This window comes from Simochromis diagramma, unplaced genomic scaffold, assembly GCF_900408965.1.
Source record: "Simochromis diagramma unplaced genomic scaffold, fSimDia1.1 OVJJ01000802.1, whole genome shotgun sequence".
NCBI lineage: Eukaryota > Metazoa > Chordata > Actinopteri > Cichliformes > Cichlidae > Simochromis > Simochromis diagramma.
In genome coordinates this window covers 20,437,088-20,452,943 of record NW_024387492.1, presented here as the reverse complement: position 1 = coordinate 20,452,943, position 15,856 = coordinate 20,437,088, and the positions used below count along the sequence as shown (strand labels likewise).

The following is a 15,856-nucleotide window of genomic DNA, read 5'->3' as shown; positions in this document are numbered from 1 at the left end:
TTATGTAACTAAAGTGTGTAATTATGTGAGCTACAGACAATAATTAAGTTATAGACTATATTTATATAAAAAACGTGTATACTTACTGCATTTGAATTATTTTAACCACATGTAACCACCTGCATATGTGTTTGGAAAAAAAAAAGGCTTTGATTTTGCCACCCCATTTGATTTCTTTGCCACCCTCATGCCACCCTAAGAAAATTTCTCTAGATTCGCCCCTGATTAAATGTACTTACATAACTATACAAGCACAAATCCTCCAGGAACTTAACTTTCATTTTCATAAGTTCCTTCCCCTGCGTCTTAAAACACGGAAGTCACGTGACCATTCAGTCGCTTTGCTTCCTGTTTACTTCGGGATAGGGGCAGTAACATCATTGACAGCTAGCTTGAAGTGTATATAAGCTATGTGTTTCTCGGTGCCGTCGGTTCTAACGCTCTGAAGATGTTGCGTTTGTGTTTTCTGCTGCTGTGTTACAGCGCGGCTCCGCTTACTGCGGCACCGACTGGAAGACGTTACCTGGCGAGCACAGGTGAGCGAGAGCCCCGAAACCTCCACCGTTAGCGACTTTGCACTATTTATATCTTGTGTTACTATCAAGGGACTCAAAAACTTATAGTCCTCTGAACTGTGCAACGCACAGCGTTTTCTCTCTCTGATAGAATTCATGCAACAAAATAGAAAACATGAAATATAAAGGTGGGAATTTTCTTATCTTTCATTTAGACACAAGACATGGTGGGTTTGAATTTAGGGTGAATATTTGCAGTTAAAGTTATATATTATATATATTTGGTGAAAACTTTACAATTGAAGACTGCTATTAAGTTAATATACAGTATATATAAGCCTTGTAACTGTGACCTCAGATACATTGAACTCACAAATCAAAATAAAATAGTCACTGACGCTGACAGGGAAAGAAATGCTAGTCTGTAATTCTAGTATTGGATGGTCTTATTATTCTTCTCAATTAAATCAAGTGATTTAAATTATTTTTTGCATTTACATTTTCATAAAAAAATAAAATAAAATAACTTTAAAAATCAAACAGATTTTTAATTTGGTTCCATTCTAATTTCTGTTTTTGTCATTCACCATCACTTCATCTGTCCAGGGAGGTTTTGGCACATCACAGACCTCCACCTGGACCCCTCCTACCACCTGACCCCAGACCCCAAGAAGGTTTGTTATTCCTCCAAAGGAGTTCCTGCCACCAATCCCGGCCTGTATGGAGACTTCCTGTGCGACTCACCTTTCCGCCTCATTGAGTCCGCCTTCACTAACATGGCATCGCTCACACAGCCAGAGGACTTCATCATTTGGACTGGGTTGGTACTCTGATGAGGGAGAGAGAGTCTTTATTTTAGCTTTAAAAGCCTTTGCTGTGTTGCCTTCATGCAAATTGTGGGCTAACACAGATTCGTTTTTTTCAGACTTGTGATTTACAGATTATAGAAACCATAGAAGTGTTTTTGGATTGGTTTCACATCCCCATCCTACAGTGCAGCAGCAGTCATGTACTTCTGTGTGAAAGTATGTGATCTGTACTTTTTGGGCTAAAAGATTGAGGATGTTTGTTAGAAGAAATTTTTTACTGTTATATTAGTAATAGTAAAAACAGAGACGTTCGAGGTAGATCACAATTTTATATGGCCCATATTTTCTTTCTCAGATGTTGTAACAGCTCGTGTATATAGTGCCATTACCAATTCAAGATTTCAGTTCATCCCATATCTTGATTCATTTTCAAATAGTTGCAAAACTAAAGACATTTTTAGCTTCAGCTGTTCTTGACACATAAAATTAAGACTGATTATAACATTTTACTACTTAACATTACTGTAAGTTTAGTTCACAGTATCTAAGAGTATGAAGACAACAGTACTCTCTTTATGGAAACTCAGACTCAGGGAAAAATATATTTGATCATATTTATATAGAAATCTTTCTATAATTGTAAAATGTGAATTTTAGAGCGTTACTGCAGTCTGTTTATTCATCAAAATCACCCAGTGTATCAACATTGATATATTCAGTTTGCAGCGTGCTCGCAGATACTGAGTTTCATGTAATTATACATTTAAAACATTCCGCTTGTGAACAATCTCTTTTAAAGCCACAGCTTTGGAAACCCTAACAAAAAGTGGTGGTGGTGTCATGTTAGAACTACATGTTCTTAACAGTAAGTTAGTCTTCACCTCTTATATAGTTAGGAGCGCGAGGTTACAGGAACCATTTCCAGTTTAACCACTAGTTCCACATTGTTCCAGTCAACACAGTTGATTATCAGTCCTGTTCCTCAAACCTGAGATGTTTTTATGACACATTGCAAAACAGTGACAAATTTGTGACAGTAAACCCTTTTGCACAACTCAGCCATGCTCAGGGATTTTCCTGTCCCAAATATATATAGAAATGAGTTAAAATGAATCAGAACTATTAAATAGGACTGATAATAGTATTGATATCATTAAAATCATATCGGTTGTTCATATCAGTTACATGAACCTGTAGCAAGAACTACCTTGCTACAGGTGTTCGAGGCTAAGTTTGATAAACATTCTTCCGAGATCTGTTTGTCCTTTTTTTCTCTAAAGTCACATCATGCTAAGTTGTACACCATCAGAATTAATAGAGATTTTAATGTTTAAGTTTATTTTTTTAATCTTCTTTGACTTGTCACCAGTACCTGGTAGTGGTTTGGAGAGTTAAAGAGGTGACATCATTATGTTTGTGATTAGTTCAGAATTTCCATTGTCAAAAGTTTTTCACACCAACCATAGATGCCTTCATGCGACTCAACAGGAAAAGTATCACTTCCTGAGATATTATCTGGCTCACATCTCATTAGAAAAACCCACAATTTGTTTTCCTTTTGTGGGTTTTTTTGTGAACACCAGATGGGCCTCATCCATCACATGATCAGAATAGAGTGCTGTGAAAAGTGTTTGCCCCTTTCTCATCACACAAAAAGAAAGAAGAAAACAAAAATATTCAGGAATTAGAAAAAAACATCAAATCACTAGAAGAAGCCTACGCGTGCGACCAAGATCAGGAAACATTGAACAAAATACGCAAGACAAAACTAGAATTAAATGAAACTATTAATAAAAAAACACAATTCCTTATACAAAGACTTCGCTTGCAGAATTTTGAACACAGTAACAAATCAGGTCGATTTCTAGCTAACCAGTTAAAAATAAATAAGGAAAAAACAACTATATGTGCTGCTAAAGATTTATCGGGGAACACAATATATGACCCTGGAAGAATAAACAACATTTTTAGGGATTTCTATGAAACTTTATACTCACCACAAATAAACCCATCTAAAAATGAAATTGATCTGTTTCTTGACAACGTAACTCTTCCAAAATTACTAGACAGTCAAGCAATGGAACTGGATTCGCCACTGACGCCAAGTGAACTCCAGGAAGCCCTGATAAGTATGCCCAATAATAAGGCTCCAGGCCCAGACGGCTTCCCTGCAGAATTCTACAAAGAATTCTGGACAATTCTGGCACCAGTATTCCACAGAATGTTGCAGGAAATCGAGGAAAATGGCAGACTACCACCAAATATGAATTCTGCCAACATTAGTCTCCTGCTAAAACCAGGCAAAGACCCTTTATTTCCCTCAAGCTATCGTCCAATTTCTCTTTTAAATGTAGACCTTAAAATAATCTGCAAAGCTCTCTCAAAGAGATTAGAGAAAATAACCCCCCTCTTAATTCATCCTGACCAAACTGGTTTCATAAAAGGTCGGCACTCCTCAACAAACACTCGTAGATTACTTAATTTAATAGACTACTCATACAATAAAAACATCGAAACCATAATATTATCTCTAGATGCAGAAAAAGCATTCGATAGAGTTAACTGGAAATTTTTATTCGCAATTTTACACAAATTTGGTTTTGGAAACTCTTTCATAAACTGGATAAGAATATTATACAATTCCCCAACAGCTCGTATCAGAACAAATGACCAGACATCCTCCAGCTTCTGTCTCCTGAGGGGCACCAGACAGGGATGCCCACTCTCCCCTTCACTTTTTGCAATTTTTATCGAACCTCTAGCAGCAGCATTTAGACAGGCTACAACAATTAAGGGCATAAACTGTAAGAACATAGAACATAAAATCAGTCTCTATGCGGATGATGTGTTGCTTTTTCTGCAAAACACACAAACCAACCTCTCTGAGGTAATTACTCTAATAAACTGGTTTTCAAGAGTTTCAGATTATTCAATTAACTGGCCAAAATCTACAGTTCTCCCCATTAACTGCTCCTTCCATAATTCTTCCTCTGCCCCACTGCAATCCGGAAATATTAAATATTTAGGTATTAATGTTTCTCCTAAGCTTTCAGACTTAACTAAATTAAACCACATCCCACTTCTAAAGAAAGTAGAAGGCGATCTGACTAGATGGAAATCTTTACCCATATCACTCATGGGAAGGGTCGCCACTATAAAAATGATGATTTTGCCAAAAATAAATTACTTATTTTTGATGATCCCTAACAAACCATCACAAGATTGGTTCAGATCTCTGGATTCATATATTTCCAAATTCCTTTGGAAAGATAAACCCCCGCGTATCAGCTTAAAAACGCTACAAAGAACCAAGGATAGAGGAGGATTAGATCTGCCTAATTTTCAACAATACTTCTTAGCCAACAGGCTTCAGTTCATCTCAGAATGGTCAAAACATACCACCTTAGATGAGCCCTGGCTAGATGTTGAACAGGCACTATGCAAGGATCTAGAGATTTCAGACCTACCATTTATTAGCTCAAACATCAAAAGACATGAATGCTTTAAAAGTATCAACATCAGCTTCTCTCTGACAGCATGGTGGGAGTTTCTAAAAATAACGGAGTCTTCATTAATCCCATGTAAACGTACACCTATCTGGAACAACCCTGACATATTACAAAACAATAATATGATTAATTTCCCAGAATGGAGTTGTAAAGGAATTAAATACTTAGAACATATATTAGAGGGAACAGAATTTATTCCATTTGACAGACTAGTTGCACAATATGGGATCAACAAGAAAAGATTTTTAGAATATCAACAAATTAAATCCATAGTAAAAAAGAAATTTAACCTCAGTCAAGTTGAATTACAAACACCACCAAGTGCGGCATATTTCCTTACTCTTAAATCCCCCAAATTATTATCTAAAATATACAGAACACTTTCTAAATTAGATGAATCAATATCCCTTCCTATTGCAAAGTGGGAAACAGATTTATCAGTCAGCTTAGACCAAAACTTCTGGTCTCAGGTATGCTTAAAAACCTTTAAATTGATTAAAAATCCCAGTCTGCAATTAATACAATACAAAATACTACATAGAGTGCACTATACAGGTCATCGGATGTTCAAGATGGGCTTTACATCTTCCAACAACTGCTCACACTGTCAAGGCAATACACCAGACAATTACACTCACGCTCTTTGGTTCTGTCCACCAGTGCAGAAGTTTTGGCGCGAGATATGTGAAGACTTATCAAAGTGTCTGAAATGTAACATTCCAACTTCCCCCTTAGTGTGTTTGTTAGGCAGCTTAGATAATGTTACTTCAGAAAAGAATATAGCCCATATGGTTTTCACTGCCCTATGCATAGCCAAGAAAACTGTCCTCATGAACTGGAAAAATAAAAACAATCTTAATTCTAACCAATATAGAAATTATCTATTAGATTACATTAGTCTTGATACAGCCTCTGCCACCACATCAGATCAATTGCTCTGGGCTCCTTTGATCAGCTTCATCACCTAGTGGGGGTGGGGGGTCATAGTTTGGTCCCGCCTTCACTGTTGTGATTGGTGTGGCGGTAGGGACAGGCTTAGGGCGTCGGGGGGTTCCCCGGAGGCATCTTCCTTGGGGGGCTCAACCCGGGGTAGCGGTCATGTCCGGGTGGGGGCTCTTTTGGCTCTCGGGTGACTGTTTCCTCGTGGCTGCGTGCAGCGGGGCTAGGGGAGGGTCTGTGCTGACGGACGTGGGTTACTGACCTGGTAGCCTGGCTGCCCCTGGGTGGGTCCGGGATGGGCGTGAGGTTCTGGGGGTGCTCCGTCTCTGGGCTGGGGCCCGGGCCGGGCCTCGGGGCCTTGGGTCCTGGTTTGTGTGTCGCCGGGGTTGTGGGCGGGTGGGTGCATGGGGGCCCATCCCTGGCGCGGGGTGCCGCCGGTGCGTCGAGCCGCCTGGGGGGCTCTTCAACTGGTGGGGGAGATTGTCACACCTTGCAGGAGCTTTCCTCTCCTCAGGAACTCTCTGCAGGAGGGGGAGACACAGGAGAGGTGGAGGAAGATCTCAGCCTGGGCGTCTATTGTCTCATGTAGTCTGGAAGATGAATGGATGGTGGGGTGGGTGCAGTTTTCTCTGTGGTGGGGTTGGGTGGACTGTCCAGGGCTCTGTGGAGCCGGGGGGCGCTACTGCACTGGGCCCCGATCTGATGGGCCTGGGCCCCCTTTCCCTGGCGGGTCGCGGAGGGTGGGAGTGCCTACTGGGGTCAGCGGGGGAGCTGGCCCCAGGGAGGGGTTACCTGCCCCTCCCTTCCTTCCCTCCCCATCTCCAGCTGCCTCCCTCTTCCCGCTCCTCCACAACCACCCACACATGCAGGGCCTTGGAGTAGGGGTATGTCACCAGGGTGCAGAGGAGGCTACCCCCCCCTCTGTCCCCTTCTGGCTGCCTCTGCCTCAATTTTATCCCACAACTTAGACATTCACATTATTCACACTCTCATTACACATACATATAGGATCTTGGGGGTGGGCACAATCACGGAGTCCAAATTACCATCAGGGTGTATACCTCACCCCTGACGTCGTTGCCCACCTCTCAATTTTAAATACACTTAGTCATTGAGGGCTAGCAGGAGGGACTATGCGCCTACCTGCTGCTCCTTGGCAGGTAGCTCCATGCCCTCCTGGGTTTTAATTGCACCTTAGAACACATATGCATCAACACTACAATGAGCGGGTGGAGGGAGGTTTGGAGTCTTCTCCCACCCCCATTCTCTGCGGCCTGCTGGAGCGGGGGGGCTAGGAGGAGGAGTTGGCCGTCCGACTGCGGTCTGGGGTGTGGGGCCTCCCTGCTGCTGCGGAGTCGGGGTGGTCTGCCTCTCCCCACCGCAGGGAAAAGGGTAACACCACCTGGGTCTGGGTGCAATTCCCCCCTCCAGGGGCAAGGGTACCTAGACCCGGTTGGTAGAGTACGCTTGGGGAGTGTGATTGTGTGTACAGCGTCTCTTTATGTCTGTCTCCATGTTGGTTGAGTGTGGAGTAAGTGCCTATGAGAGCATGAGGGTGGGAATGGATGTTTGTGTCTGTGTGTGCCTGTATGTCTGTGTCTATATGTCAGGTTGGGTATCAGACGCCACCTCTCTGGGGACATCTCAGGCCCTCCAAGGTTTGGAGGCCTATCTCCACCCACCACCACTTCCCCTGCCAGTGGCGGACTCCCTCAGGTGTCGGTGCGTTGGTGGTTCTTTGTGTCTGGGGGTGGGCGTCTGGGTACACACCGGCTCACTCCTTGGCGGCCGCTTATCGGGGCCTGGAGCCTGGGGCTCGCTCGGGCCACTCCGGAGGTGGGGTGGCCCCGGCCTCTCGGCCTGGGGCTCGGTCACTCAGGCACAGCTGGCTGCCGGCGGAGCTCACGGGCGCGTCACTGCAACTCCCCCTGGCTTCTGCTCCGCGGCTGCTGAGTGAGCCCTCATCTGGGACTCTCCTCAGCTCTTACTGGGACAGTGGCGCGGCTGCCCCTCTGTTGGTCTTCCTTGGTCTCTTGTGTTCTGGGGGCCTCTGGATGTCTGGAGTCTTGATCTCCTCCATACCTGCTTCATGCCCTGGAGGACGGGGCTGTGGCTCCCCACACTCCCTAGCAGATCGTTACATGGAGAAACCTTTGGAATGCAAGCATGCTGATCCACACAGGTATGCACACAGGTGTACACACGGGTATTCACAGACGCGGACTACAGCTTTCTTGGCTGCTGCCTCAAAGCACATTGTGCGCTGTCTATCTTGCGTGCTGCACAATATCGTTTATTATTTAGTAACTATTGATATCTATGACTAGCTAGTTTATTGTGATGGTGCTTTGTTTTCTTTATTATTATGTTGCTCTTTGTTGTTTGCTGTCTCCTCTGTTTGTTTGTTTTTTGTTTGTTTTTTCTTTCCCCATACAGGTGACCCAGGAGTTGTTTTTTTTTTGTTTTTGTTTTTTTTTTTTGTTTGTTTTTTTTCTCTCTCTTCCCCCCCCTTCTCACCGTCTCTTCTCCCCTTTGGTTTTCTCTCTTTCTCTCCCTCTCTTTCTCTCATTCATTCCCCCTGTCCTATTTATTAAAAAAAAAAAAAAAAAAAAAAAAAAAAAAAAAAATGACAAAGGATGAACTGAAGCTCTGCCATCACGTAATGTCGCATACTGCTGTTTCTGATGTCATTTAAAAAAAAAAAAAAAAAAAAAAAAAAGAAAAGTGTTTGCCCTCTTCCTGATTTTATTTTTGGCGCATTTGTCACATTAGACACAAATAACCTGAGTAAACACAAAATGCAGTTTTTAAATGATGATTTCATTAATTAAGGGAAACAAAGATGACCTAATAACTGGTTATGCCTTTGCTGCAAGAACTGCAGTCAGTTGTTTGTCATAAGTGGCAATAAGCCTTTCACATCACAGAGGAGGAATTTTGGCCCTCCCCGCTTTGCAGAATTGTTTTAATTCAGGTATATTGGAGCGTTTCCGGGTGTGAAAACAGAAACATGGCAATTACTTTTTCATAGATGTTTAATGAAGTTTGATTGTCACTTGAGCTAAAATGCTGAATCTTACAATTTTATTTTCTCATGAATAAATAAATAAGTGCGATTATTTCAGAGTGCCTACTACATTTAATAGTACTGAATAAAATCATGCAATCCCAGTCAAGCACTGAAGCTCCAGGTCTGAGAGATGAGCAGAAGTTATCTACTCACTGTGAAAAGTAGCATTAAAGGGAGCTCTGCATGCTTTATAAGAGGTTAAAATAACTAGAGTGAACCAATGTTCACTACACTGCGATAGTGACACAGGATAAGTAAGCGTAGTTGTAAGCGTCAGTCTCAGCAGAATTGCACTCATGCACCTTTTTAATAATCTGCAGCTAATCAGCTACGCCAGGAATTCATAGGCTTATTAAACGTGCTTAAGAGAACGGCTTGGCACTTAAAACTTAAAAAGACTCCCTGGGGTGGAGGATTAAGTTACTGTGCAAGCAGATTTGTGCTTTATGCTGTTGTTATTGGGCTTTGCAGCACAAGTTTGCCATTTCACTTAATGGGGAATCCATTGTACAGAGGAATTTACAACATGTTTGCAATATTGGACAAGCCAAGCATGTTTGGAACATATTCCAATGTTATGTAGAGGGAATTTAGTCCTGTTAGGAAGTTGGTGGGTTTTCCAGATTTCTGCTGAAGAAATGATGACTGAGCTGCTCCCAGTGACTTTAACTCACTGCAGTTACTGTTGTCACATTTTAATCTTCATTACTGAAGCATTTTATTGTAATAAGCCAAAACAAGACAAGCCATGTTGTTTTTTTAATAACAGACAAATACTGAATTGTTTTCTCCACCTTAATTTTTCCTTTTTGAGGGGTTCTAATATCATAGTTTTGTCACTGCTGTCAGGAAAACTGTACGATTAGAAATAGATAACGTCAGTAGACAGTAGATTAAGACTAAATCAGTAGGAAATCAATGACCTGATCTCATTTTAAATATTCTGCTATCATGACTGATCATTCAGTTGCTCTGTATTTTTTTTAAGTAGCATTTTTAATAGTTAAAAAGCAAAGGTTGATCACCATTCATTCAGATAATTTAAGCAACCAAATGTTGGGATCACCATGTGTCTAGAGGTCTTATTTTACTTTGTCTGCATTTCACTACAAATAAAGTGAAATAACTGGATTTTATTTTCCCCTTTCAGTGACAGCCCACCTCACGTCCCTCCAGATGAGCTCTCTACAGACATAGTCATCCAGGTCATCAGTAACATGACCCAGACCATCAGACAGCACTTCCCCAACCTGACAGTCTACCCTGCAGTTGGAAATCATGACTACTGGCCTCAGGTGACTTTATACAAGTAGACAGCAAGCAGTATCTCAAGCTTTACACGGAGAGCAGTGATGATTTTTGCTCCACTAATGTTTGCCTGATCCATCAGGTTCTGGGGATAAAATGAAAGTGTAACTTAAAAATGAGTTGCTGTATGAAGCATTTTAGTTTATGCTCCCATTTTTTTTGCAGAAGTAAATGAGGGAAGTTTTCTTATACAGACTATAGCATGCTTTAACTCATTTATGTGGTTGGGTAACATCCATCAGTATTTTCAGTTTTCAAGGGTTTATTTTACAATAAGGCTCCATTTAATTTAACAGAAACACTGTGGTACAAGAATTACATGCATATAGCCCCAGTAATAACAGCTGTGATACCAGCTGACGTATATGTGAGATGTCAGGTTGCATTTCACATTTTTAATAACCTACTTTTGGAATAACAATGCATATTTTTTGCTCATCATTGTTCTTAGGACCAGATGCCAACTTCCACCAATGCCATCTACAAAGCTGCTGCCCAGTTCTGGAAATTCTGGCTGCATGATGACGCTCTGCTAACACTCTCACAAGGTACATCAGTCACCACATGTCAGACCAACAAATTCAAAACTTTTCTCTGCATTTTAAAGCTTCAACTCTTACTGCTGTGCATTTAATGTAGCCTGACTTCTAAATGGGTAGCTACAGGGTATATACCAGCCCAAACTTCTGAGAACTGTAAAGTTCCCACATGAAGAAATGAGGAAGTTAGAAAACCACTGACCTTTGGCATGTGCTGATGAATACCCTTTGATCCAGCAAGTGTTGCAATTCAGGAAGTTAATGTAAAGTGCAACACGGTGTATGTAAAGGTTTGATGATGAATCAGTCAAGCTTTTTTGGTTAATTGCACAGAAAATGTGAATGTAAGCAAACCTTTGTTTGATGCGTGAAACAATCTGTGCAGTGAGCATGTGCAGTTGATTCTGTAAAACTGGAATAAAGCCATGCATAAAGCATGTCATTCAAAAGCTCAGTGTGTGGCATGACGTTAGGTGTAGCCTTCATTTTGTTCCTTGTTCTGTTTTTGCAGGTGGTTTCTATTCACAGCTTGCTAAGCCTGGTTTGCGGGTTGTTAGTCTCAATACGATCCTTTACTATAGTCCCAATAATGTCACACAGAACATGACAGACCCTGCGGGGCAGTTTGAGTGGCTGGAAAAAACTTTGGAGAAAGCTGCTGAGAATCGCGAAAAGGTTTACAAGTTTCTACTGCAAACATTTTTTTTGTCATATTTATCACCATAGTGATCATCGTATTGATCTATATGAAAGATGCCGGATGGTTAAATATGTCTGTGGTTGAATATGCCTTACTTTTCTCTGTAGGTGTACATCATAGGCCATGTGCCAGTCGGGTTCCTGCCCTTTGCCAGAAACATCACAGCTATAAGAGAGAACTACAACGAGAGGCTGGTCACCATCTTTAGGAAGTACAGTCATGTGATTGCAGGACATTTCTACGGACACACTCACAGAGACAGCATCATGGTGCTGCTGGACAAACAAGGTGTGAGAAAATATCAATCAGTTTCTTTAATAATGGAGTTTAATATGTTTCTTCCAAGTGCGGTATCACCTTTTCGTTTTTAAGCACTTGTCATTTTTAAAAATGTATCGCAAACCAGTTGTGAGCAAGAAAACTTTCTCTCTAGATAAAACGTGAAAAGACAGACAATCTGCTGACTTCCTTAAGGAAAGGAATCACCGAAATTTTCTTATTTTTTTTTTCTCTTTTATCTTTTTCTGTAGGTCAACCTGTGAATTCTCTATTTGTGTCACCGGCTGTTACACCGATCAAAAATCTTGCGGAGCTCTACTCCAATAACCCATCTTTCCGCATGTACTTGTACAACAACAAGGATTACACTATGCTGGTAAGGAGCTCTGGTCCTACTATCTGCTCATAACTCAATATCTTATTATTGTTCAGATTAAGCAAATGCCTCGGTTTTTAAAATGGTTTAAATATAAAACAAGAGCAAAGACGTATGCAAACATCTTTATGTGATAAAAGATTGTTGTGCACATTATTACAAAATCATGGCAGTTAGTCACCCATGAAAGTGTGGTTTAGTGATGTTTAGTAATGATGGATGTGGTAAAACTTATAGAAGGGTTGGGCCACCATCAGTTTAACTGCCAGAAATGCTGCTGATATATATTCAATAAATATACATTATTTGCAGACCAACCAAGGTTCATCTTGGACCTTAGATTTTTTTATTGGCGTTCTAGTCATTAAATAAATGTGCAAAGACGTTTGGAGGTTTTAAAACAGAGAACAGGAAAAGGCCGTCAGCAGTCAGAAAAAACACAGTATTCTGTCACTGCATATTGTAGCAATAACATTTCCCATTCATATAATTAAAAAAAAGTCATAGTGTAAACCACAGGTGTCGAACTCCAGGCCTCCAGGGCCGGTGTCCTGCACGTTTTAGATGTGTCCTTGATCCAACACAGCTGATTTAAATGGCTAAATTATCACCTCAACATGTCTTGAAGTTCTCCAGAAGCCTGTTAATGAACTAATAATTTGATTCAGGTGTGTTGAAACAGGGTGATATCTAAAACCCTCGAGGCCTGGAGTTCCACACCCCTGGTGTAAACCATTAAAGGCAAAAAACAAAAATGTCCATCTGATATTCTGGAAACCATCAACTGAACACCTAAAGGCAGCGGTAACAATCGTGAAATCATTTGTTACATGTAGCAATACATCTCTTAAACTAACAGATTGGCTGTGACAGGTTGGACAGATCAGTGGTACAGTTGGGAAAAGGACTTGCTATTTTGGGGACCAGTGAAATCCCGGGGAGTTTCACAATTAAAGCATAAAAACTTAAAAGGAAAGAGTGTAGGAATGCAAAAGAAAGATGAAAACTGTTCAAGCTGGAAAGCAGATGACAAATTTAGGTCAAACTACAAAAGTCCCGCGCTCCAACACCTACTCTAACTTTTATCTCATTGCTCAAAGACAGAAGCCGAAGTCCTTCTTAATGATTTATCACGGTGTCAATCAGCACACAAAAAACTGTTTGTGGCATTCAAAAAGACTCAAAGACTTTTTTCTTTCTTCTCTTTCGCTCCCTTTTTTGGTGCCTTTCTCTTTCTCTCTGAAGGATATCTGGCAGTACTATTTGAATCTGACGGAAGCCAATGAGAAACAAAGATCAGACTGGACGCTTGAATATATCATGACTGAGGCTTTTGGACTGACTGACCTGCAGCCGCAAAGTTTACTCCAGCTGGGCCTGAGTTTTATGCTGCCGCAGACAAAAAGCTTTGATAAGTATTTTAACCACTTCATGGTCAGCTACAACGACAGCATCATCTGTGATGGAATATGTAAGGTCAGCCAGGTGTGTTCTGTGCTCTTTCTGGACCAGCTGTCCTACTCCAGATGTGTAAAGGGAGATGAACGGACATCCACATGAAGGGTCTTTGAGTGATTTTTCTCAGGAGCCAATAAGACTTCAGTGTTTTTATGATTTCAGACATATTATATTTAAAAAAAAAAAAAAAAGGGGGAAATTCAGTGCACTGATTAAAGTCATAGTATAGCATATTTTAAATGATTTATCAATATTGAATTTTTGATAATAATATTCTGAAGTATTACATTTTGCAAACTAGATGAATGAAGTCAGAAAAAGGGAAGCACCATATAATGCCTATGCTGCTTAACTTATATTTATATATTTCCCTAAAGAAATGCAGGGATAACTTTTTTTAGGGATATTTTTTTCACCTATTTAATTGTATAAATCTGCAAACATATGCAGATGGGGTCAGGACCAAAAGGTGATAGTAGATAAATGACTGACAATACAGAAAATACAGTCATTCATACATAATGATGATACTGAATTGCTGGTGTCTCATGTCTGTAGTCTCTAAGAACAAAAAAGAACCTCAAACTCGTCTGTGTGTTTATTCTGAGAGGGTGGAGGACGTTAATTGTAGCTCCTAGCTCCATCATGCAAGTTTATTCCATGTAGTCCTTGCACTAATCGATTACAGCCAAACTTTGGATTAAATGCTGCCAAATGTCACCCATCACTTGAGTTTATTGTGTTGATTAATCATGGATACTTGAAATATTTCAGAGGAAAATTTAAATGAAATCCTTTAGATTTAAAGAAGGACAGCTCTGCTGTAAATGAGGAAGAAGATTCAGCTGTAGTCTTATGGAAATGTAAATCCAGCTTTTGTTGGCTTGCGTTTATATTCTTCTATTACCTACAACTGATTAGTCAAATCTGGTTTTGATGTATATGTTAGTGTACCAGGTCACCAAAAAAAACCTTTAATTGCATAAACTATACAAATTGCTCCATACAGGAACATTAAAGACATTCAGTTTAGTCACAATGTTCATTAATAAAATCACAAGATTAACATAAGATTTAAAAGTTTGAAAATTATGTTTTTTGGGTTTTTTTTTAATATATTTTGTTAAACTTTTTGATTGTCTGACAAATTCTGACTATACAAGACTAAACCTGTCACATTATCTACTCCTTAATGTTGCATAAACCAGGAGTTTATTCTTCTATTGAAACGCATGCTTTAAATTTAATACCCTCAAAAGAACACCGAATTATAAAACATGTACAGTAAAAATGTACTGTAAGAGAAATGTATCTACCCTGGGTAAAATGTGCATGAATGATGGCATGTTGAGCTGCTGCTTCAGAATGGAATAGCACCAGATGACTTGTCTTGTTACATGTAAGAGAAAATATTGATTTCCTTTTAATGATTATTTTTCTATTAAATAAAACTCTTTATTCAAAAGTTCCATTGACTGTATTGTCCTTGTTTTCACAGGCAGGTTAATAGAGTACTAGCTGTTGCAGTTAATGAAATAAAAAAAGAAGCTGAGCTGCAACTTTTAAGAGTGGCTAACTTGAAAGTGACACTTAAACTTGTGCTGGCTAGTTCATCTCTGCAGGAGGGGCGCAGGAACGACGGCTAAGCCCAGATGACCTTCATACTCCCTCCCACCATTAGCCCATGATTTTATTCTTCTCTTGTTCAAACTTTCCAGAAACTCCTCTTGTTTCTCAGCCTCCACTTCAAGCATTTGCCCCTCTCTTCTTCTCACCCCCCTCCCAACTCTTTTGTCCCTTTTCCTCCCTCCTCCAATGTTGATTACACCTCTGCTAAAGATTCACAGCACTTTTTTTTTCAATCTGGGTTTTTCCTGGCTCAGATTGAGCCTTTGAGAGTAGACTACAATCAGTCTGTATACAATAAAAACAATGACTCTGTGTTACCTTATTTCACAGTAACATTTTTGAACTCCTGAGTAACTTTTTTAAGCTCCTCATAATTTCTCTTATATATTGTCTGGAGTTTAGAAAATATTCTTGGGCAGTGAATGTGTACTCTGTGTTATTGTTAAACCTTTCCCCCTCATGTGCCTCTTTGCCATTATTATTCCTGACCAACCCCTGCCTCCCCCCACTCAGTGCCTGACAGGACGTAACCGTGGAGACAGAGTTGGTGCAGAGCATGGCGATGGAGAGGACTCCATTGCCACGGTAACATGAGTACAGCTCCCAGTCCTGTGAATTCACCCTTTCAGTCACTTTTGTTGGCAGTTATTTAACTACTGAATTGCCAGGCTGATGAAGTCTGCAGTGGAGTATGCAACACTGTCTGAACTTAAGACAACTAAAGG

At 40.5% G+C, this 15,856-nt stretch overlaps 1 protein-coding gene across 1 annotated transcript; it reads left to right on the top strand.

Annotated features, from left to right (window-relative positions):
- The first annotated feature begins 348 nt into the window (after positions 1-348).
- Positions 349-14,971, top strand: smpdl3a (sphingomyelin phosphodiesterase acid like 3A). Its single transcript, XM_040018030.1, has 8 exons — positions 349-536; positions 1,122-1,335; positions 9,993-10,137; positions 10,602-10,698; positions 11,201-11,364; positions 11,497-11,677; positions 11,920-12,044; positions 13,290-14,971. Exons 1-8 carry the CDS (start codon positions 449-451, stop codon positions 13,602-13,604), a joined length of 1,329 nt encoding a protein of 442 aa, XP_039873964.1. The 5' UTR covers positions 349-448; the 3' UTR covers positions 13,605-14,971.
- Positions 14,972-15,856: the final 885 nt, after the last annotated feature.